Here is a 23,023-nt window from a genome sequence, read left to right on the forward strand (position 1 = left end):
ATGCGTCACCGGTCTACAGCGGTAGGACCGTCGTTGATTGTTTACATCGATTCGTGGAGAAGTAGAACGGAGGATACAAACAAACAAAAACCCAAGAGATAGTGGAGGAGCTCAGTTTTGTTTAATAAAGTTGTAAAATCACAAACAAATCTAAAGTTTAAATCAGTTTTCTGTGGAGGTGGTATTTTCTTAGTTTAGTGCTAAATATTCCGGTTGACTTTCTAAATCGGATGATTACCTGCCAGAAGCTGAAGATACTATCAGAATAGTTCCGTAAACAAGTTGAATTAATTGATTGATTGACTAGTGTTGGAACTGAAAACAGCAGCATAACCAGTGTCGTAGCACGAGGGATTAGAGAGGACTATTTCTTTTGAGCTGCTTGAAAAGTTGCTGCAAAAATTTAGTCATATTCTATAATTGATCCGAACAAACTCAAAAGAATTATTGAGAAAAGGATCATGATGCCGGGAGATGCGAATTTCACCAAGACCGCCTGTGGAGGCTGCGAATCGGTGTCCGATGAGGATGAAGGCATGGTATGTTGTGACAAGTGCAACGTTTGGTACCATTACCGGTGCGTGGGAGTCACGGAGGAAGTCGAAAGTGACGCAAAGTGGTATTGTCCTGAGGAAGACTGCCAAAGCCAGAAGAAACTGGACGCAGAATCTTCCAAAACGGGTGCCAAAAAGAAGAAGAAAACGACCGACGACAACTCGGATAAGTCCAGCGTGAAATCCGACGGAAGGTCTGGCTCGTCGATGGAACGTCAGCTCAGAGCTCTTGAAAAGGAACGGAAAAAGAAAGAGCAAGAGCTGAAGAACGAACGCGTTCTGATGGAAAAGCGGATGGAAATCGACCGAATCCTTCAAGAACAGCGGATCGAAATGGAGAACGAGTTTCGGGCTAAGGAATTACAGCAGCAAAAACAGTTGTTGGAGAAGGCGCTGAAGGACAAGCAAGATCATTTGGACCGGATGAAGAAGATGCGGGAGTCGTTCAATGCAAGGATGGATCAAGTCCAGCAAGAGTTGTCCAAGCTAAACGCTGGTGAAGATGACAGAAAGGAATCGGTGAACAAAGTTTCTGATGCCGTGAAACAGTCGACCGCGGGAACACCGTTGAAGAATCCGGAAATACGTAGCCAAAAGCGATCGGAGAAAACCAAGAAGGTCGAATCGGATGAAGAAGAGGAGGAAGAGGAAGATGAAGAGTCTGATGAATCTAGCAGTGACGATGAAAGTGAGGAGCAGTCTGAAAGCGACTCGGATGAGGCCACCGAAGAAGAAGACGAGGAAGAAGAACCCAAGAAGACGAGCAAAGAGAAAAATAAGTCAGGAAAAGTTAGATCTCACGGGCTGGGACAGTCTAATGCGGCACCTTCTAAAGCGCAAATGGCGGCCCGGAGTGGAATCAGCAAGAGACTTCCACTATTTACTGGAAAACTTGAAGAATGGCCGCTGTTCATTGGAAGCTATCAAGCCTCCAACGATGCTTGTGGGTTTTCCGACGTTGAGAATCTTGTTCGGCTGCAGGAGAGCTTAAAGGGTCAGGCGTTGGAAAACGTTCGAGGACAGCTACTGTTTCCAAAATCGGTGCCGAAAGTCATAAGCAAACTTCGTCAGCTGTATGGACGCCCGGAACAGTTGCTACAGTGTCACCTTGAGAAAGTGCGGCGATTGGATCCTCCGAAGTCAGACAAATTGGCGTCATACATTCCATTCGGTAATGCTGTGGAGCAATTATGCGAGCATCTAGAGGCAGCGGGTTTAGAGCAGCACCTGGTTAATCCTCTTCTTATCCAGGATCTTGTCGATAAGCTTCCGGTCCATGATAAGCGTGAATGGGTTCGCTACAAAAATCGGAAAAGGAAGGTGAACCTGCGTACTTTCACCGATTTTGTGTCGAAGATTGTTGCAGAAGCTTGCGAGGCCAACGTGAAGATGGATTTCAGAGCAGAATCGAAGCCAGTTTGCAACGAGCACGCCGGAAAGAGCAAAGCGAAGGAAAAGGGAGCTCATTTATACAATCACAGTGCAGTGGAGAGGGCCAACCACGGCGTCGGCGAGAATCATCCGAGACCGTGCAAAGCGTGCAAGCGGACCGATCATCGTCTGCGATTCTGCCAGGATTTCAAGGCTTGGACACTTCGGGACCGTTTGAAGTTGGTCGAAAAGTGGAAACTCTGCGTTGTCTGCCTCAATGATCACGGTAACGCTCCGTGCAAATTCAAGATCCGGTGCAACATCGACGAATGTCGGGAACGTCACAATCCTCTATTGCATTCCGCCACCAGATCCGTGGTAATCAACGCACACTTTCGAACCACCAGTACCATCATGTTCCGTATGATACCAGTGACATTGTATTTCGGTAAGCGGTCGGTTAATACGTTAGCGTTTCTGGACGAGGGCGCATCAGTGACTCTGATAGAAAGTTCCCTGGCGGATCAGCTAGGTGTTCAAGGAACGAAGGAACAGTTGACCATCAAATGGACAGCCGATATCACGCGCGTGGAGAAGGGATCCCGACGAATGGACTTGTTCATTTCCGGACGAGATGGGAAGGAGAAACATCAACTCGGCACGGTTCGAACTGTTGACGAGCTGCTACTACCGAAGCAATCCCTAAGTGCGTCGGTGCTCTGTCAGCGGATGAAGAAACTGCAAGGGCTACCGATTGCTTCGTACGAAAACCAACGCCCGGGGTTATTGATCGGTCTGAACAATCTCCACTTGCTTGCACCGACTGAAGCAAAGGTTGGTAAGCCTGGTGAGCCAATAGCGGTGCGGTCCAAGCTAGGATGGGCAGTGTACGGTCCAAATGAGGTGCAGCTATCAAATGCGGAAGTGTATCTGGGACATCACGATGAAGTAAGCAATCAGGAGCTGCATGATCTGCTGAAAAGTCAGTACGCTTTAGAGGACTCCGTAGTGGTGAAGCTGACAGAATCGGAAGATGATAGAAGAGCTCGTGAAATCTTGGAGCGGACCACCAGAAGAGTGGGCGATCGATTCGAGACCGGCCTACTGTGGAAGGAAAGAGAGCCAGAACTTCCAGATAGTTATCCGATGGCCACGCGCAGGATGAAATGTTTGGAGCAACGACTGCTGAAGTCACCAGCGCTGTTCGAAAACGTTTGCAAGCAGATCAAGGAGTATCAGCAGAAGGGCTATGCGCATCTGGCAAGTGCCGAAGAATTAGAAGAAGCCGAACCGGGAAAAGTTTGGTATCTTCCACTCAACGTCGTCCTTAACCCAAAGAAACCGGGAAAAGTACGACTCGTGTGGGATGCAGCAGCAAGTGTGAAAGGAATATCCCTCAATTCCTTACTTCTCACAGGACCTGATTTGCTGGTATGTATACTCACCGTATTTTGCCAATTTCGCGAACGACCGATCGCTTTCGGTGGAGACATCCGCGAAATGTACCACCAGATGCAGATTCGTCCAGCCGACAGACGAGTACAGCGATTCGTCTTCCGATCGAATCCCAGAGAAGCACCTAGTATTTACGTTATGGACGTAGCTACTTTCGGATCGAAAAGTTCTCCATGTTCCGCCCAGTTCGTAAAGAACAAGAACGCGATGGAGTTTGCAGTACAGTATCCGGAAGCCGCCGCAGCAATCGTGAAGAAACACTACGTCGACGACTACTTCGACAGCGTTGATACCATCGAAGAAGCGATACAGCGGGCAAAGCAGGTGAGATTTATACATTCGAAAGGGGGATTCGAGATAAGAAACTGGGTATCCAATTCGGAAGAAGTCCTAGTCAGTTTTGGGGAACCGAAACCCGTCCAGACGATTCATTTCAACCAGGACAAAGAGACTGGAAATGAACGCGTACTCGGTATAATTTGGAATCCAGGTCAAGACGTTTTCTCCTTCTCGACTGAACACCGCGAAGATCTACAAGAGTACCTGCAGGGTCATAAGACACCAACGAAGCGCATTGTACTGAGTTGTGTCATGGGGTTCTTCGATCCGTTGGGACTACTCTCATGCTTCACCGTACATGGAAAGATCTTGGTTCAGGACTTATGGCGAACGGGCTGCGAGTGGGATGAAGAAGTCGACGATGCATGCTTGGTCAAGTGGAAGCAATGGACGGATCTCTTGCCGTTAGTGGAGAGGGTTCGCATTCCGCGCTCATATTTTGGACAGACGCGGTCATCCGAAATTAACAGGCTTGAGCTGCACATCTTCACGGACGCTAGTATACAGGCATATGGCTGCGTGGCCTACTTTCGTGCAATGGTAGACGGTGAAATTAAATGCCTGTTGGTGATGTCTCGATCAAAAGTAGCCCCTCTTAAGTTACAATCCATTCCGCGGTTGGAACTGATGGGAGCTGTCCTCGGTGCAAGAATGTTACAAACGATCAAATCCAACCATTCGCTTTCCATAAACCGTTGTTTTCTTTGGACAGATTCGCAAACAGTTATGAGTTGGTTGCGTTCGGATCAACGAAAATACAAGCAGGTTGCATTCAGGGTTGGAGAAATTTTGGAGACAACCAGCTCAACGGATTGGCGATGGATTAGATCTCGGATGAACCTGGCTGATGCACTAACGAAGTGGGGACAAGGTCCTCCATTGGATTCAGAAGGAGAGTGGTTTAATGGTCCAAATTTCCTGCACCAACCAGAAGATTGCTGGCCGACCGAGGGGTTGCCGGATGCAAACACTGAGCAGGAAATGAAAGCATACTTGCTGCACCATGAAGTGAAGGAGTTTCCAGAACCCGTGATCGATGCAGAAGTGACATGGCGCTGGCGTAAGTTGTTGCGAATCACAGCTTGCGTAATCAGATTCATTACAAATCTTCGACGCAAGGTCAAGGGCTTTCCGTTACGAACGATGGTGGCGAACGAGAGGCAACAACAGCTACTTAAGGCGGAATACAATGTTGTACAGCGACCACTGCAGCAGGACGAATTTTCGAGAGCGGAAGTGATTTTGTGGAGACAGGCGCAGTTGGAGGCGTTCCCAGATGAAGTAATGGTACTCCTGGGAAATGGATCACTCAAAGCGAATCAGAAGCCAGAGCAGATCGGGAAGAGGAGCCCATTATACAAACTCACCCCGATCGTAGACTAGTGTGGCGTGATTCGAATGAATGGTAGGATGGCGAAGTCAGACGAAATCCCGTTCGATATGAAGTTCCCGATTATCCTTCCGAAAGGACACGCAGTGACGAAACGATTGGTACAATATTACCATGAAAAGTTTGGACATGCAAATCGGGAAACGGTCTTCAACGAGCTTCGACAGAAGTTTTATATTCCGAAGTTGTGAACGGAAATCCAGCAAGTGATGAGAAAGTGTGTCTGGTGTAGAGTGAATCGCTGTTATGCTGAGGTCCCGATGATGGCTCCACTTCCGGTTCAGCGAATCACCCGACAGCTTCGACCTTTCAGTGCTGTTGGAGTCGATTATCTAGGACCTGTGGAAGTGACGGTTGGTAGAAGAAAGGAGAAGCGGTGGATCGCCCTGTTCACGTGCCTTGCTGTACGTGCGGTGCACTTGGAAGTAGTGCATGGATTGACAACGCAAGCATGTCTCATGGCCATTCACAGATTCATCTGCAAACGAGGAGTTCCAGACGAAATCTTCTCCGACAACGGGACAAATTTCAAGGGAGCCAGCAAGGAGTTGATTGCTTGGGTGAAGCGAATTGACAGTGAATGTGCGTATTCAGTGACGAGTAGCACAACGAAGTGGAACTTCAATCCTCCTGGTACGCCACACATGGGTGGTATTTGGGAGAGGATGGTTCGATCTGTAAAGGAGGCGATGAAGGCACTCGACGATGGCAGACGTCTGACGGACGAAATTCTATTAACTACCCTGGCTGAAGCGGAAGATATGGTAAATAGTCGTCCGCTAACGTACGTACCCCAGGAATCAGCAGATTCCGAAGCGCTAACACCGAACCATTTTCTTCGAGGTACGGTCAAGTCCGTCGATGTTCACGTAGATGGTTCGGTGGACTTAGCAGAAGCGTTGCGCGACATTTACAAGCGATCGCAGTACTTGGCGGACCAGATGTGGCAGCGTTGGTACAAGGAGTACTTGCCAACGATCAACAAGCGTACCAAGTGTTTTGCTGAGAGGAAGTCATTGAAGAAGGGAGATCTCGTGTTTGTAGTAGATGGACAGAACCGGAAAAGCTGGGTTAGAGGTATTGTCGAGGAAGTCTTCGTAGGATCAGACGGCAGAGTTAGGCAGGCGGACGTACGGACAGGCAAAGGCGTATTCCGGCGTGGAGTAGCCAACCTTGCAGTGCTGGAAGTTCTTGATGGTAAATCCGGAACCACTGATGAACGGGTACCGGAGTTACGGGCTGGGGTGTGTTGACACCACTGGGCTTCAGCTGTACTCGCGACCGGCCTGCCGTGAAGTGAGATGTGAGAAGCGAGATGTATGCGTCACCGGTCTACAGCGGTAGGACCGTCGTTGATTGTTTACATCGATTCGTGGAGAAGTAGAACGGAGGATACAAACAAAAAAAAAACCCAAGAGATAGTGGAGGAGCTCAGTTTTGTTTAATAAAGTTGTAAAATCACAAACAAATCTAAAGTTTAAATCAGTTTTCTGTGGAGGTGGTATTTTCTTAGTTTAGTGCTAAATACTCCGGTTGACTTTCTAAATCGGATGATTACCTGCCAGAAGCTGAAGATACTATCAGAATAGTTCCGTAAACAAGTTGAATTAATTGATTGATTGACTAGTGTTGGAACTGAAAACAGCAGCATAACCAGTGTCGTAGCACGAGGGATTAGAGGGGACTATTTCTTTTGAGCTGCTTGAAAATTTGCTGCAAAAATTTAGTCATATTCTATAATTGATCCGAACAGGTACGTATGACTGCTAAAGAGTGAAAAGAAGCTCGATTTCACAGATCGAGAGTCATATTCGATAGGCCGAAGTTGCATCCATTTATAGATTCAATTTGAGTACGGTAGACCGACATTACATCCACGTAACTGGAAAGTATCATGTCTAAATGGTGAGTTTTAGAATTTTACGTCTTACCTCAAATAATAGGAATATTTCAATTTGCATGTTGACAGTAAAATATCTTTTGCAGCTCAATTATTAACTAAGGTATAGCATAAAATGTAATCGAAGGCTTCAAACTAGTCCAAGCTTAGGAACATGTACCCTATCTGATGGACGCAACAAATTTTATTTATTATGACAGCAGAACATTTTTCATAACACATTAGTGGTGGAAAAATTTTCAATTTTTTTATGTGGATTTGTAATATTTTAAATTCACATTTAAATGTGCTGATTGAGTCTATTTTATGTTAGGTATGTTTGCAGTGGAATTTTAGTCAAGGGCATTCCGTAATGGACGAGTGTCTAATAATTCCCTAATTCTTTTTCTTTTTTCCTTTATTTAACATCGGTCTCTGTTCCGCAATCTAGTGCCAACCACCGACGGACATAGATTGCCATTCATTGACGGCAATTGAATGTGCAGGAATGCAGCTTCCACACCTGCGTAGGATATTGCACTCAATCAAACACACGTGATCACAGATTTTTATGAACCCAGACCCATTGGGGTGAGAAAACAGTCACGCTTACCACTACACCACCACCGGCGCCTTCCTAATAATTCCCATATGATATTTGGTGCACAACTTTCGTAAGAAAAGCGCACGTAGACCAATATGTTAGTTCCCAGCTTGTTTGATTAAACAAAAACGAATTTGGAGCTGGCTACTCATGGAGTGACGATGAGTAACCACCATGATAAGCACCGTCTAGAAAGATATGTATCATGGATCGATGGTAGCCTTCCGTACTGAGAAGTTGAGCCTATTTATATAATAGAAACCAAGAAAGCCTCATTAGAGAAGGTATGAAAACAGTTCCAAATCGCCTGTTTAATAAAAACTCCCATCAGCAATACTATCACGGTAGGTATTATTCAAATTCGAAAACTAGTACCATCACCGCGTGACAATCACTTTGAAGTTCCTGTCGCAAATCCAAACTTTCGATAACGTCAATCATAGTCCTCTATCCTAACACCTCTCACAGAACGTCTTCTGCTTTGCCTATCTCCCATCAGCGCCCAAGTGTTCTCAGCTGATCAAACAAACAGCTTCCAGTGTTCCGTATCTAATAATCCTCTCCTTCCTCCTCGCAAAGTTCAGTCAAAGAAATCTCCATTATAGACAGTGGAGTCATGTCTTATCGCCGCCATCCACCTTCATCCGAACCAGGGATCCCATCTACCGTCGTCATTAGAAGCACCATCCAATCACAGAGCGAATGCCACCGTCAAATAGACAACACCCTCGGGATCCACATCATCCTCTCGAGTTTCAAGATGTATATACATGCAGACGTGTAGTACGTACGTTTGGTTGTTAATTTGCGATCTTCTAGCCACGTGTTTGTCAATATTCTCACACATGCTGGCACTCGGCAGGGTTCAAGAATCGGCGACAACGATGCCGACGACGACGGGAAGCTAACCGGGATTCTGAAACATTCACTCTCAGGCAGAGCTAGTCAATGATGAATCGATACAGGAATAAAGTTTGCGTGGGTATGGGATGGAGCGGGCACGTGTGTGGGTGTGTGATTTAACCTTCCGGAGAACTTTAATCTCGGATGGCTGGCAAGTCAATACTAGATCGAAAAGCTCTCGTTTGGCATTCGGAGAAACTCGAACTCGATGATGCTCGTTAAGCCTTTGTTGACTTTTCCGATCACACGAAAACAACATTTGCCTTTGAAGATGGGCTGAAAGTTTTTCGGAGGTGTGGCTGATGGCAGTTGCCTCTTTGAGATTAGTTTTTGTTCTAATAGCGAAGGAAGTTCAGCACGATTTATACAGGCCCTTTGTTGATGAACGGGTTTCGATGCCATATTTTATGAAATTCCCCTTGTATGCTTTATTCATAACATAACACAATTATAAGAAAATCATCTTGTTCCATTTTCACATTTCACTTAACTCCACGCGGGAAGTCTTCCGACGAATCATTCTTTTCAGAGTTCGCAGTAAGAGAGACCAAACGCAACACCACGACGAAAGTTGCGTTGCAGCAGAAAAGTTAAGATGGCGCAAACGAAGGAAAGCCGTTATATTAATAATTCATGCATCGTGCTGCGACAGCTGGCGTCACACATCGCAGAAGAACCAACTTTCTTGAAAATTTCTGCACGCAGCAAAAAGAAGAATAAATAAAAAAAAATAAAAAGAAGGTTGGGTGACAAAAAAGTCAGAGCAAGCGTGCCGCTGCACTATGGGGAATCTCCATACAAGGAGGTGGCCAAAATTTGTTTTTTGCTTTTCTGCATTATTTGACAAGTTTTTATTTGTGTGTGCCTACATTTATTATCAAACATCATTTTGAGATCTTGAAATTTTCTAAGTCTTCTAAGATCTTGAAGTTGTACAGGCTCAATGTAGTCTTGAACAATGTCTGTGAAGCTCAATAGAACCTCCTGACAACATGTACAGCATGGAATGGTATCAATAAGATATGTATTGCTCTACAAACTATGCTGGACTTTAGATCTGGAAGATCTACAAGCTCAGTGAAGTCTTGAACAATGTTCTGAAAATGTATATGAGACCGTGAAGCTCAAGAGAACCTCTTGATAACATGTACATTACGGATTGTTAACAATTATATTTTTAATACTCTCCAAACTATTCTGGAGCTGAGATCTAGAAGTTCTACAGGCTCAATGAAAGCCTTGACCAATGCACTGTAAATCTGTATGAGTCCATTAAGTTAAAGAGAGTCTCTTGACAGCATGCACATTATGAAGTGGCATAAATAATATATTTAATGCTCTCCAAACCATTTTGGAGTTCTTTTCTTGAAGTTCTACATACTCAATGAAATCTTGAACAATGTCCTAGAAATCTTTATGAGTCCAAATAGCTCAAGAAAGCTATTGGACTATATGGTCATCATTGAATGATATATTTAGCGTTGGACCAAGGATGGAGCCTTGTGTAACTCGCACTGTGATCCTAATCGATCTCTGTCCCATATCTGTCTCGTAGACCAGAACCCGGTTCTGGAAATAACTCCTCAGGATCCTGCACAGGTAGTCAGGGACCCTCATTCTATGCAGCGCTTCGGCGATGGCCTCCCAGCTGGCGCTGTTGAACGTAAAAAAAAGTCCTTCCACGATGACTTTCAGCTTCTCTGGGCACATTTCAGCGGGCATCGTTGGACCTCTGATCTTTGCCATCACGACTCGGTATGCGTCGCCCCAGGGGTTGGCATCAGCGTCTCGACACAGCTCCTTAAAATAGTTTGACTTGCTTCTGCTTTATCTCTCGTTTAAGTGTGGCCCTGGTCGCTCGAAACACTTCTCTTCGTTCCTCTCTGTCTGCTTCCGTTCTTACTCTCTGAACACGTCTTCTGGCTCTGAGACAAATAGCGCGGAGAGTGCTAAGTGCGTCGTTCCACCAGTAGACTGGACGCCGTCTGTTATTTGGCTCCAGTTTCCTCAGCATGGTCGTCTCACATGCTCTCACTAACGTTTCTGTCAGCTCGTCTGCATTTAGATCTGCGGGACTCCTGCCCACACGAAGTGCCTCAACAAAAAGATCCTTGTCGAAAGCCTTCGTATTCCACTTCCGGTCACAAGTTCTCGTCCTCCGTACTGCCACAGTATTCCGTTGGCCGATGCCATATCTTATCGCCTGATGGTCGCTATAGGTATGTCCTTCGCACACTCTCCAATCCATGTTTGCCACCAGCGACGGACTGCAGAAAGTAACGTCGATAATGGATTCCCGGCCATCTCTGCGAAAAGTGCTGCTGGTGCCTTAATTGGCCAGCATAGCTTCCAGTTTTGCCAGAGCTTCCAGCAGACTGTGCCCACTTGCATTGGAACATCTTCTTCCCCACTCCACTGCCCAAGCATTGAAGTCTCCTCCGATGACTACCGGTCGTCGTCCGATCAGCTCTTCGGTAAGTCCATCCAGCATCTCGTGGAACTTCTCCATCGTCTATCTGGGGGGTGCGGTACAACTACACATGAAGATTCCGTTGATTTTGGCGATCACGAAACCTTCGTATGAGCTCGCAACCACTTCTTGAACGGGGTATCTGCACATAACTTGTATAGCAGCCATCCCAGCTCTATCCGCCACCCAGTTACCGTTATCGGGAGGGACTTGATACGGTTCCGCAATGATTGCAACGTCGCACTTTGTTTCTGTTGTCGACTGCCACAACAGTTGCTGAGCAATATCGCAATGATTGAGGTTTATTTGGGTTACCTCCATTACTGTTGGCCTGTCATCGCCTTTTTGTATGCTAGACATTTGAAGCCTCCCGTCGTATGCCTCTTGCAATATGGCCTTTTTCTCCGCATTTCCTGCACAGATCAGATCTGTCAGGACCATTGCAGTTCCTCGCCTGGTGACCGAATCCCATGCACTTGAAGCATCGCTTGGTAACCCGAGGAGTGACTTTCAGCGAGTATACTGACCAGCCAACCATGAACTTGCCCGTCTCCAATAGCTTATTCGCTACAACTGTCGAAAGCCGTATCACCGCCGTTTGCATGCCGCCGTGCGCCTTCCTCATCTGGATTGACATCGGGACATCTCCCAGATCGCAGTACACTCTCAACGCTCTTCTTAACTCATCTTCTGTAGTGATCTCGTCCAGGTCCCTGCACTCGACCACTGTCTCCTGGGATAGAGATCTTACGCTTGCCCATTCGCCAAGAGACTTTTCGACGAGCTCCTTGAAGGCTGAGCTCTTGATCGCAGGATCCTTCTTCAGCTCAAAGAGCATCTGGCCTTTCTGGGTGCGCCTGGTTTTCACCACGTTCTCTCCTAGTTGCTTCAACTCCGGATCCTCTCGACCCTTCCGAAGGAGTGCTATATACGACGTTTTGTTTTTTGCTGCGACGATCAGAGCATCGCCCTTACTTCGCTCCCGACGAGTCCTGGGTATCTCCTTCTTCTGTTCTTCTTTCTTCTTCAGTCACGGATCTCGTCCTCAGCGCATCCTGTTCATGTTCGGTAGCAATCATGGCGGATTTGATGCCCGTCACTATTCCCTTATTGCCTTGTGGACGTTGTTCTTATCCTTAACGAAGTCATGGAGCTCATTGATCCTGCTCCTGACCTCCATCAATTTGGTCTTCCCAAGCTGCAATTCTTCTTGGGGTGTGCTACTGCTGGATTTTGGTGTGAAAATCTGGCTAAACATAAGACCTAGCTCTCCATGGTGTCCTTGCTGCTCACCTTGGGGCTCACTGCTGTTGCTGTAACTCGCTGTTGCCTCCAGGTTTAACACTGGTGATCTCTGCAATATCCCGCTCCTTGCGAACACGTTCGCTCCTTCGTTTTGTGTGTGTGTGTGAGTGTGTGTGTGTCAAAAAATAAAGAACGATGTTTTTCTCGGCAACCACTGATCGAAATTGGACGCAACAACCACCAAATGAAAAGTTTTATGGTTTCAAAAAACATTTTTGAATATTTTTGAAATACCGGAGATTTTAACGGAATTTGTTTCTTGGCAACCACTTAACTGAATTGGACGCAACATCACCCAAATAAAGCCGGCGCCGGTGGTGTAGTTGTAAGCGTGACTGCTTTTTCACCCCGATGGGTCTGGGTTCAATCCCAGCTGAGGTCGGTAGGATTTTTCTGAGGCATAAAAATCTCTGGTCACGTCTTCCTTCGGAAGGGAAGTAAAGCCGTTGGTCTCGACCCATGTGTATTTGAATGGGTGCGATATCCTACGCAGGTGTGGAAGCTGCCTTCCTGCACATTCGATTGCAGTCAATGGATGGTAATCGATGTCCGTCGGAGATTGGCACTAGATTGCGGAACAGAGACCGTTGTTAAATAAAGAAATGAAGGTGATTTCCCAAATAAAATGTTTTATGGTTTTATAGAACCCTTTTGAATAAAGGGTGATACGGTCAAAATTTGGTCAAGGGAAAACGCGTGTAAATCGGTGAAATCGTTTATTTAAAAAGTCAAATTAAATTTCTTTTTCAAGTTCAATTAGTATAAAATTCAGGAAAAATATTCAGTTAGGCTTCCGCTTTTCCAAATCCGAATTGCCGGGCCAGGGCCGGGATCCAGACTTCCTGGCTGTCGACAAACGTTCCCCAAACACTTTAATTACATTTGTAACGGTTGATTTGGCAACTTTTAGCGATTTTGCCAACTTTGCGTGCGAGTAGCTCGGATTTTCGCGATGCGCGAGCAAAATTTTGATACGCTGCTATTCTTGCTTGGACGGCATTTTGACAACTGAAGAGTGAATTCCAAAATCAAAATAGGAGCAACATTCTACACACACACACCTTCAAAATGAGGGGTGTTCAGGTTTTTTAAATGCAAAATTGAAAGAAATACGTCAAGTTGATATTGACCAAATTTTGACCGTATCACCCTTTATGTTTGAAATAGGTCAACTGGCTCCTGAGATATGGACGGAACAAGATTTGAAAAACACAGTTTAATGGAACAAAGTCGTTTTATCAGCAATCACTGAACTAAAATGAAGCAACAACCGCCGAATGAACAACATTTTTTCACCATAGAACTCTACAGCATATTTTTGGAATTGGTCAGCTGGTTCCCAAGATATGGTCTGAACATGCTCCGGATTGTATGAGCCATGAGACTAAATCCAACCTGAAATGAATATAACCTATCTTGCATCCAGAATTCAAAACCTTGTTCAATGGTAGTTATTTGATGAGCCCAAGACCACTTTGGTCACATCCAGCCATTAGCTTTATCTGATTCAATATCAGCACCACCGTCGTTGTCACTATCCTTGATTTCAGTCGTCATCGCTTGGTTGTCGTGGTCCGAAATGACCAGTTTAAAATCCTCGGTTTGGTCGCACTCTCCCAGGGAAGAATTGTTGACGACCTTGACGACCGGTTTAGGTTGATCAATTGGTCACGTATTGACGGCGTCCTTCTCTATCCTTGGCTTCGACCGGCTGCTGGAAGATTCGGTCGATTCGCTATCGCTGGTCAAACTGCGAGGCTGTCGACGAACCGCAATCAGAATTGGTTGCATTCTTGGAGCCTGTTTTCGGAGTGGAATCCCTGTCTGATGTCGGAGTCACGTCCGGGGTGCGGGGATGGCGCCTGACAGCGCCGCTACAGATGATCTTTTCCAGGGATCGTTGCCTTCCGAGGCAATACGGCGGACTGCTATTGGTTTGGATTCTGTCGAGGGAACGTCTTGTTCGAAGCTATCCGAGCGAGGACGTTTGCGAGATTCGTCCTCTTTAGGCCCTTTTTCTTCAATTTTTGTGTCTTCTGGTGCTTTCGGTTTTCGTTTAATCGCAATTGGCTGAGCGGGTTTCTCTGTTTCCCTGGGCTTGCGTCGAATTTCTATCGGAGTTGGTTTGCTCTCATCCTTCTGAGCAGGTTTTGCTTCCTCTTTCAGTTTCCTCCTATAGGCGGTTGGTTGTTTGTGCAGGTTTTTCCTCTTTCTTCGATTCTTCCACCACAGTTTCCAACTTCTTCGCGTCCTTCTCCTTGTCGTTTTCCTCATCTCTGCCATCCTTCGACTTCTTCCTGTTGGTGGTACCTTTCTTCGTAGGGGTCTTCTCCAACCGTGTCCTCAGCTTCCACCACGTGAATCTCACCTAATTCACCATCGTTATAGGATAGCATCGAACAAAATCCATCCGTTGAGGAGACACTCAGAATCTTCCCGTCGCCGGACCAGGAAAGGTCTGTCAATCGGGTGTAGTGAATGTTGGAAATCAACGCAAACGGAGACTTCTGTTGGGTGTCGTACAGATAGACGGAACTTATTGTAGCTACCGCGAAAATCATCCGGTAAGGCAGTGGGATAACCGGTGGCTTGTTTTCCGGATGAGGGCGCAACTTGAAGTAATGTGGACAGAACCGAACTGCCACGGTATACTGATCCGGTGATGGCAAAGTGATTGCCGGGTGCTTCAAAAAATTCCTCGTATAGATATAGGTTGTATTCAATGGTTTCGATATTCCCTCGATCTCCGCAATCCCGGAAAAAGTAACAATAAGATTACCGTCCGGGCTGAAGCTCAATCTCCGGAAGAACGTTTGCAGCGTATCGTCGTGGTACAGACGAACTGTTTTACCGTGTAGTGGAGAATCCTTCGGAACCGGAAGCACACATTTGTTATTCCTGGTCAGAACTTTTTTCGTGTGTAGATCTAAAACGCGCGAAAGTATCGATCCGTGCTCAACGTGGCCAAGTACTGATTTTTCGGATCCCAAGCTACCCCCTGAATGAATCCCTTGTGATTGGAGAAAATGTGCATCGACTTGCCCTTAATTGACATCCCACATTATGGCAGTATTATCGACGGAACCACTGATCAGGTACATAGAATTCGGTGACCAGGACAAATAGTAGACATCCTCCATGTGACCGTGGAGGATCTTTATCGTTAACCATGTTTCCTAATCCTGGTCGTTGGTCGCATCAAGAATATTCAGCACCTCAGGATCATTTTCAAACATACGAGACATTTATGCAATTTATAGAAAGCAAGATTGAACTTATTATTGATTTTCACAAAAATCGGCAACTGTTCGACTCTATTACCTGTATATTGGGTAAGTGTAAACTGAAACCTCCGTTTACAAAGCCTTTTATTCACAAAGCCCAATATTCAGTAAAGTAAATCCCAAATAACGAGGTTTTCAGATATGGTTGGAAATGCTATCTAACATGAAGCTTTAGTGTGATAATTTATTAGCTAGAGAATGGTCTTAGAAGAGTAGAGTAGAGTAGAGCTTGTAGAGTTGAAGACATACTTCAAATCTCCGCGTACATCGTGCGGGTTAGGCAAAGCAGTGTGCGTTTGACTTTGTACTGTCGCATTAATGGCCCCTCACTAATTTTCAACTTCTGTTAAATTTTCGAACGGAACTATCTACCTACCCTCTTCTAAGACCATTCTCTAGCTAATAAGGGCCATCCCAGCTCAAGTGGGTACACCACCTGTGGGCAATGTCACCGATTTGAGCCAAACTTGACCAAAACGCTTATTTTGGCATTCTGAACAAACGCCTTTTTTGATTTTGCTCTGAAGTGCCTAGATCCCTCTCGGCTACAACCCTGGATTTTCGAGATTTAAAATAAAATCATCTTTCAGAAGAGATTACTCCACAACCAAATAAGCTATTCGTGATCTTAGAAGGTCAATTTGATGGGTTTTTAATTTAAATTCACATAGGTGTACTCACATTTTATTTTTGTTAAAGTAACTATAGTAAACAGACTGATTACCGGCAGGTATCCAAATTGTAAAATATGGCACCATGGGCGGGATTTTCAATTTCTTAATATTTTGGGCTCATATTTTCACCACACTTTGGAAAACTCATCTACTTGATGTATTTCCAAGGGCAAATAATTTGAATTAATATTTTTTGAGATATGACCAGATGAGTGAGTGATAAGTTTGAGCTTTTCTGGTGGAAAATCAATGCTATTTAATTTTTTTTTCTTGAATTCATTCACGCTGATGGAAAAATAAAATTGTTATGTTATTTTTCACATGTTCTGGGCAGGAATCTCATTATATGAAATCATAACTAGCCTATTTATTTACTTCTGTCCATAATTTAATTGTGGTCCTAAAAGTGAAAAATATGTTCCTATGGGATACATCCAAAACGTTGTGCTTTAGAAGTACGATGAAATCAGATAGATTAGCCTTAGAAAACCTTCAAATTGACCATGAAAAGCTTATTTGGTTATGGAATAATCTCTTCTGAAAGTTGCAATTTTTAAAAATCTCGTAAATCCAGGGTTGTAGCCCAGAAGGATCTTGGCACTTTAGAGTAAAATCAAAAAAGGCATTTGTTCAGAATGCCAAAATAAGCATTTTGGCCAAGTTTGGCTCAAATCGGTGGCATCGACCACAACTTTTTGAAAGTCTGTACCCACTTGAGCTGGAATGATCCATAAATTATCACACTAAAGCTTCATGTAAAATAGCATTTCTAACATGTAACCTTTTCCACAGTTTACAAGCTAAAATTTTATGCTTGGTGATAGTTTTGAAATTAATAATAAATTACACCTGAAATATTGTGAGTAAATGTAAATTTTAACACAAGAGAATGATTGAATTATTTAGACTATAGTTATTCAAATGAATTTATTTATTTATTTATTTATTATTATTATAGTCCATCTGACTTGATAGTCTCAATGAAACACTTAAATCTAAATGTAGTCACTCATTAAAAATTAAAAATTGGCCAACAGCAAACGATGACGAAACATCGAGGCATTGATGTCAAAGTCAAATAGGTCAGAGGCTTCGTTGAATTGATGAATCATGGCGACAAAGGAACTGTTTGATGCATAGTTGGTTGCATGTACTACTTCATGTAGCAAGGTTCTCGGACGGAGTGTTCGGGCAGGAGCATACAGATTAATTTTGGCCAGTAACTCAGGAACATCATATTCTGCGAGTAAAACTTTTGCAACAAAGACGACCTGCGATATGTTTCGTCGCTTAGCAAGAGTATCCAAACCCAGTAAACGACAGCGGTCAGCATACGGTGGTAAATTCAGCGGGTCACTCCATGGAAGATAGCGCAGTGCGTATCTGACGAATTTGCGTTGAACAGCTTCGAATCGTCCACTCCATACAGCTTGGTAGGGATTCCAGACAACACACGCGAATTCCAGTAGTGAGCGTACCAATGAACAGTAAAGGGCTTTAAAACACATAGGATCACGAAATTCCTTAGATATCTTGAACATGAATCCAAGCTGTCGATTAGCTTTGTCGATCGTGGTTGAGAAGTGGCGAGTGTATGTGAGCTTTTCATCCAACATGACACCGAGGTCTTTAACGTGATCGACACGTTGAACTGCAGTTCCAGCAACGTTATAATCAACAAAATGGCAGTCCTAGTTCGACGGAAATTAATTACGCAGCACTTTGAGACGCACAGGACCATAAAATTACGTTCACACCAATCATTAAAGATTTCAAGAAGGTTTTGTAGTTCTAAACAGTCAGCATAGCCTCGAACAACTAGATAAATCTTCAAGTCATCGGCAAAAAACAATTTACCTCCTCGTAGTAGAATAAACGTTACATCGTTCACAAATAAAGAGAAGAGCATTGGTCCCAAAGTGCTACCCTGTGGAACTCCTGATCTGTTTGAGAAACAGTCCGATGAGTAGTTTCCAATGCATACAGTAACTTCACGTTGCACGAGGTACGATCTAAGCCAGCTGCAGAAGGAAACAGAACATCCAATTTTTTCAAGCTTTGCTAGCAGAACGTCGTGCACAACTCTCTCAAAAGCAGCTTTAAGATCAGTGTAGATGGCATCCACTTGAAGTTTCTTGCATACATTTTCCATACAGAACGACGTAAAGCTGACGAGATTAGTTTCCACGGAGCGGCCAGGAAAGAAAACCATGTTGACATGTACTTATGTAATGCTTGCAGGAAGCAAACAATCTCTCATTTATCAGCGACTCAAACACCTTAGATTCAACCCCAAGCGAGGTAATCCCACGGTAGTTTTCCACATTGCGTTTGTCTCCTTTCTTGAAAACAGGGAACATAGTAGACCGTTTCCATAGTGCGGGAAATTTCTGTTGACGAAGTGACAGGTTGAAGAGCAAGGACAACGGAGCAGCTAAGATATCGGAGCATTTTTTTAGGATTGCAGATGGAATAACACTCGGACCTGGTGAAAATGATGATTTGGTTTTACTCATCACAGAGAGAACCATTTGTACATCTACGGCAAAAACATCCATGTTTACGACGTCGGTTGGCACATCACGGACGGCTCGCTCAATTTCTGCTTGCGATGGGGAATCATTCGAGAAGACGCTTAAGAAGTGCCTAGCAAATAGGCTGCATTTGTCCTCAGTTGTCAATGCTACGTCATTGCCGAGAAACATTTTTGACGGCAGTCCAGTTTCCTTCCTCTTAGTATTCACAAACGACAGATTATGTTGAATTGCAGATTATGTTGAGTACGAATTACATACCTCTTGTAAAGAAGCTTGTTGTAGTGGCGATAATCATTGCTGGCAATTGAAAAATTTCGCTTGGTAAGGGTACATCGTCGATGAGTGAGAGCACGGAGAGCTCTAGATCGCACTCGTTTCAGGTTGCGGAGAGTAGCGTTAGACCAAGGCGGTTTTCTTGGAGGTTGGCACTTCGGTACTGAAGCACAAACACAGTCGCGCAAAAGGCACTTTCGCTAACAAAAACCAAGTCAAGAAAACGAGACTGGAAATTGCAGAACAAGGTTTATCTGGCTCAGTCCATGAAAAGCCGTGCCGTCAACAAGCAAGCGGCTGGCAGGAGTAGTTGAAGATGCAATCGGATCTGGAAACGCATAACCCTGGCCTGAGGGTGACCAGCTAAGCCCAGGCTGATTAAAATCACCAAGCAGAAGAAGCACATCCGTTATATCAGCCATGGACGATGCAAATTCTGTAGCATCCAGATGAAGCCTCTGCATTGTGGTGCAGTCATGTCGACGTTCAGGGGGAATATACACCGCTCCAATGAGGATGTCCCGCGAAGTGAGGTTGACCTTAACCCAAACCGCTTCAATTGTAGTAAATAGTTCGTTGGACATTACGCAGGAGGCGAATTCGTTGGAAACAGCGATGAGCACACCACCACCGCGAGTACGAATGCTGTTGGATGAATTACGGTCTAATCTGTAGACAGTAAAAGAGTCACCAAACAGTTGCACTGAATTGATCCTCCCATCGAGCCAAGTTTCCGTGAATACATAAACGTCATATTCCCCTTCAAGCGCAGCCAGATAAACATCGTCCAATTTAGTCATGAGCCCCCTGGTGTTCTGATAGTAGACACGTAAACCGCTAGAGGGTTCGGTGCGAGCCGTGTCAATGATAAGTTGTCCAAGATCCGCACGAGAGAACGGTGAACTATCAGGCAGCGAAAGATCACCTGACGTAGAAAGGCTCGAAGTGGTGGCCATAAGCGAAGATGAACTGAAACGAAGTGGCGGATCAACAGTTGAATTCACATGGACGAGTTCATACTTGCCGTAAACGAGTGGTTGGAAGACCCCTTCACCAGGCCCGCACACAGGGCCGGGACGGCTGCAGGTCGCTGGCGGGAATGGCTCGACTGTGGCGGGGGGCTCGGGGGCTTCCATGATGCCAACGGCAGTGCGTCCCAGTAAACAAACAGAAGTTGATTCATCATAATGGTGTAAGTCGTCAATCTTCGGCAGGACTAGATCAGAGGATCTGAATGCTTCTTCCGGTGAATTTTCTGTGGAGCGTCTCGGCTTCTGGTATGGTGGGGCTGGTATACTGTTAATGTTATCTTCAGACCACAATTGTCGAGGAGCAGACATATACAATGGCACTCTGGAAACCAAGAATTTTTCAGACAGAGCAGTTGTTGCTTGCTGATTATACTTGCCTACAGTTGGAGTTTGGAAGACCCCCTCTCCTAACTCAAACGCAGGGCTGGGACGACTGTTGAACGCTGGCAGCATAGGTTCGACTGCGATGATAGGATCAGGGGCTTCCACAAGGCTAGTTGCAAGTGTGCGTCCGAGTGTCGAGTTGAATAAAGCAGGTTGTGCTTTTATCGGAAATGATCGGCTGTAGGCATAATACATTTCAGGAAGTGGATTGTTCGAAATAATGTCGTACTTGCCTGAGATAGGGTTTTGGAAGACACCTTCATCAAATCCAAACACAGGACAGGGACGGCTGGAGGTCGCTGGCAGGAATGACTCGACTGTGATGGATGAATTAGGGGCTTCCATAACACATATGGCAGGCGTGCGTCCCGGTGTCCAACATGGGTCAATCACGAAGGAGTTCATTGTTGAAGTTCGACTAGAAGTGATAATCGTTTCAGGGACGGAATTATTCAGAAAGCGATCATACTTGCCTGCGGTTGGATTTTGGAAGACCCCTGACCCGGCAATATCACTCCGTCATAGATGATTGATGACTGGAATTGGCGGACTTTGGAGTTGTTTGCGGTATGTTTATTTGTAACAATCCTTGAGGCTTCCAAAAATTTTCGACTCTGCGGTTGTCCACAAATTTACGAAATAGCATTCCTTTGGGCCATGTAGAGGACGAAAGAGCTTTCGACGTCAAATCTGCTGAGACACCGACTTTGAAAGAAATGAAAGACATGGTGCTGACGTCTTTGTTCTTTGAAACCAGTCGGATAACTTCAACATCGTCGGTTGACAAACGATTTTTGGCCAGCTCACCAATTTGCTCAGGAGTCACATCACGAGAAATCCGAGATAGGTAAATCCAAAACTTTTCCACCGGGGCAGGCACAGTGAAGTGGCCTAGGCTTGGAGATACAGATTTACCAGTAGCATGCATTAGGTTTGGTACATTATTGTCCTTTCTTGGAAATAACCGCCGGCTTCCAATGGTTCTTGACATAAAACCAGACCGTCTGGAGGATTGAATGGAGAATTGAAATCAAATTTCGCCTTTTGAATTTAAAAGTATTAATTTTCTGACAGCCAGTTGGGTTGTCACGCAAATTTCTGGAAAAAAAATATAAATTGGAAAACTTGCAGCAAGGCAAAAAGAGTCGATGTGTCGTCAAATGAGACCCCTCTCAAACCGGTTGGCCAATCAGGAGCTAGAGTAGCGTAGGTAGACTTCGAAATTCGCAAATTCGCAAACATAGCTAGCGTAGGGATTGTAGGGGGATTTCACTGCTCGCAGACCAATACTATTACAGCGGCTACTCTACTACAAAAGGCGCAATTCACCCTGAACGTGATCCGGTATATGTGACATAGTGAATGCTATATAAGATCGTCAGGTCCACAGGGACGGTCTCTTATACCTGGAATAGCGAGAAGATCAGGTCGGTGAATGTTTGGCAAGCGTGAATTAAGTGAAATAGTGCTGACAAAATCTAAACTTCGTTTTCAAATTCACGTGTTTAAAGTTAATAAGATTTGCTTTAGCAAATAGTGGTTTGGTTCACAAACAGTTATTACGGTTCGCGGAAAGTGATTCCGGCGTAACTTGTAAGGCCACCACGTGGCCCTGGTCCTCCTTATCGCCAACGTTGAGGCCAGTAGTGGAGTGAGAGGTCGCTAACCGGTCGAGACGTTAGAAGTCGGCACATAGACTATCCGTGAAGATAGCCGACCGGAATTGCAAGGTGTCGTGAGTGTGAATTAAACCGAAAATAATTCCTATTGAAGAAAGTGTGCACAGGAACGCTATCCAGGTTTGCCAAAGATCGTCCGTCCACATACGGCCATCCACCGTGAAGATCACCTCCGACCGAAGTCGGAACCGGAAGCAGTAGTAGCAGGAGTTCCCCCAGGCCGGTTGGGACCCGGTGAAGCTCAGCACAGCAGACGTCGACCAGTGGAGAACCAGTGCGGTGCCGCCTCCGACGGTACCGTGGTGACGGTATCACGACCAGCAGCAGGAGCACAAATAACTAGGTTTTGTTTCACGCTCTGATTTGATTTACGAACCCCCATTTTGGCTCGTAAATGGAGGTTCAAGTGTATGTGGCTTAGAGAACTGATGGGACTTTCTCCTTTTAAATAGTCTACTGCCGATGGACGAATATGAATCACGAATCGGAGAATGTAAATTTTCGATTATTGGCCACCTGACTCCCCACAGTGCGCTGCCTTGGCAACTATATATGCAAATATTCGCCGGCACATACATTGCACCCTATTGTTCGCTAATCTTCAACAGAGTGACAATGAGTATATTATATTTTTTTGCATGTGTGTGTGTGTGAGTATTTTGCGCTAGTGGAGTTATCAGAACGAGAGGATGAGAAACGGCAAGTCTCACTTTGGGTGGGGGCCGTAAGCTGATTACGTTATTATAGGGATGAAAGATGGCGCCATTCTTTTCGTCGTTGGTAAGTTAAAGGAAAGAACCTGAAATTGGCTGAAGAGTTACTTTTTTTTCCGTCGTAACGCGTAAGTTTTTGATGGATCCCATGTGTGTCCTTATTATTTGGAGGGGGGGG

General features: G+C 45.1%; 1 protein-coding gene and 1 pseudogene across 1 annotated transcript; one reads left to right on the forward strand and one right to left on the reverse strand.

Annotated features, from left to right (window-relative positions):
* Positions 1-464: 464 nt before the first annotated feature.
* Positions 465-5,102, forward strand: LOC135709035 (uncharacterized). The gene has a single exon (XM_065231225.1). The coding sequence runs from the start codon at positions 465-467 to the stop codon at positions 5,100-5,102; it is 4,638 nt and encodes a 1,545-aa protein (XP_065087297.1).
* An 8,647-nt stretch (positions 5,103-13,749) lies between these two features.
* Positions 13,750-15,515, reverse strand: LOC135709036 (uncharacterized; annotated as a pseudogene).
* Between the last annotated feature and the right edge of the window lie 7,508 nt (positions 15,516-23,023).

The sequence above is a fragment of the Ochlerotatus camptorhynchus genome, unplaced genomic scaffold, assembly GCF_037179485.1.
Source record: "Ochlerotatus camptorhynchus isolate MF236.1 unplaced genomic scaffold, CSIRO-AGI_Acam_v1.1 ptg000347l, whole genome shotgun sequence".
In the NCBI taxonomy this organism is placed as follows: domain Eukaryota; kingdom Metazoa; phylum Arthropoda; class Insecta; order Diptera; family Culicidae; genus Ochlerotatus; species Ochlerotatus camptorhynchus.

Bases quoted from the DNA above. Each gene is read 5' to 3' on its own strand.
- LOC135709035 (XM_065231225.1), top strand. From the start codon at position 465: ATGCCGGGAGATGCGAATTTCACCAAGACCGCCTGTGGAGGCTGCGAA.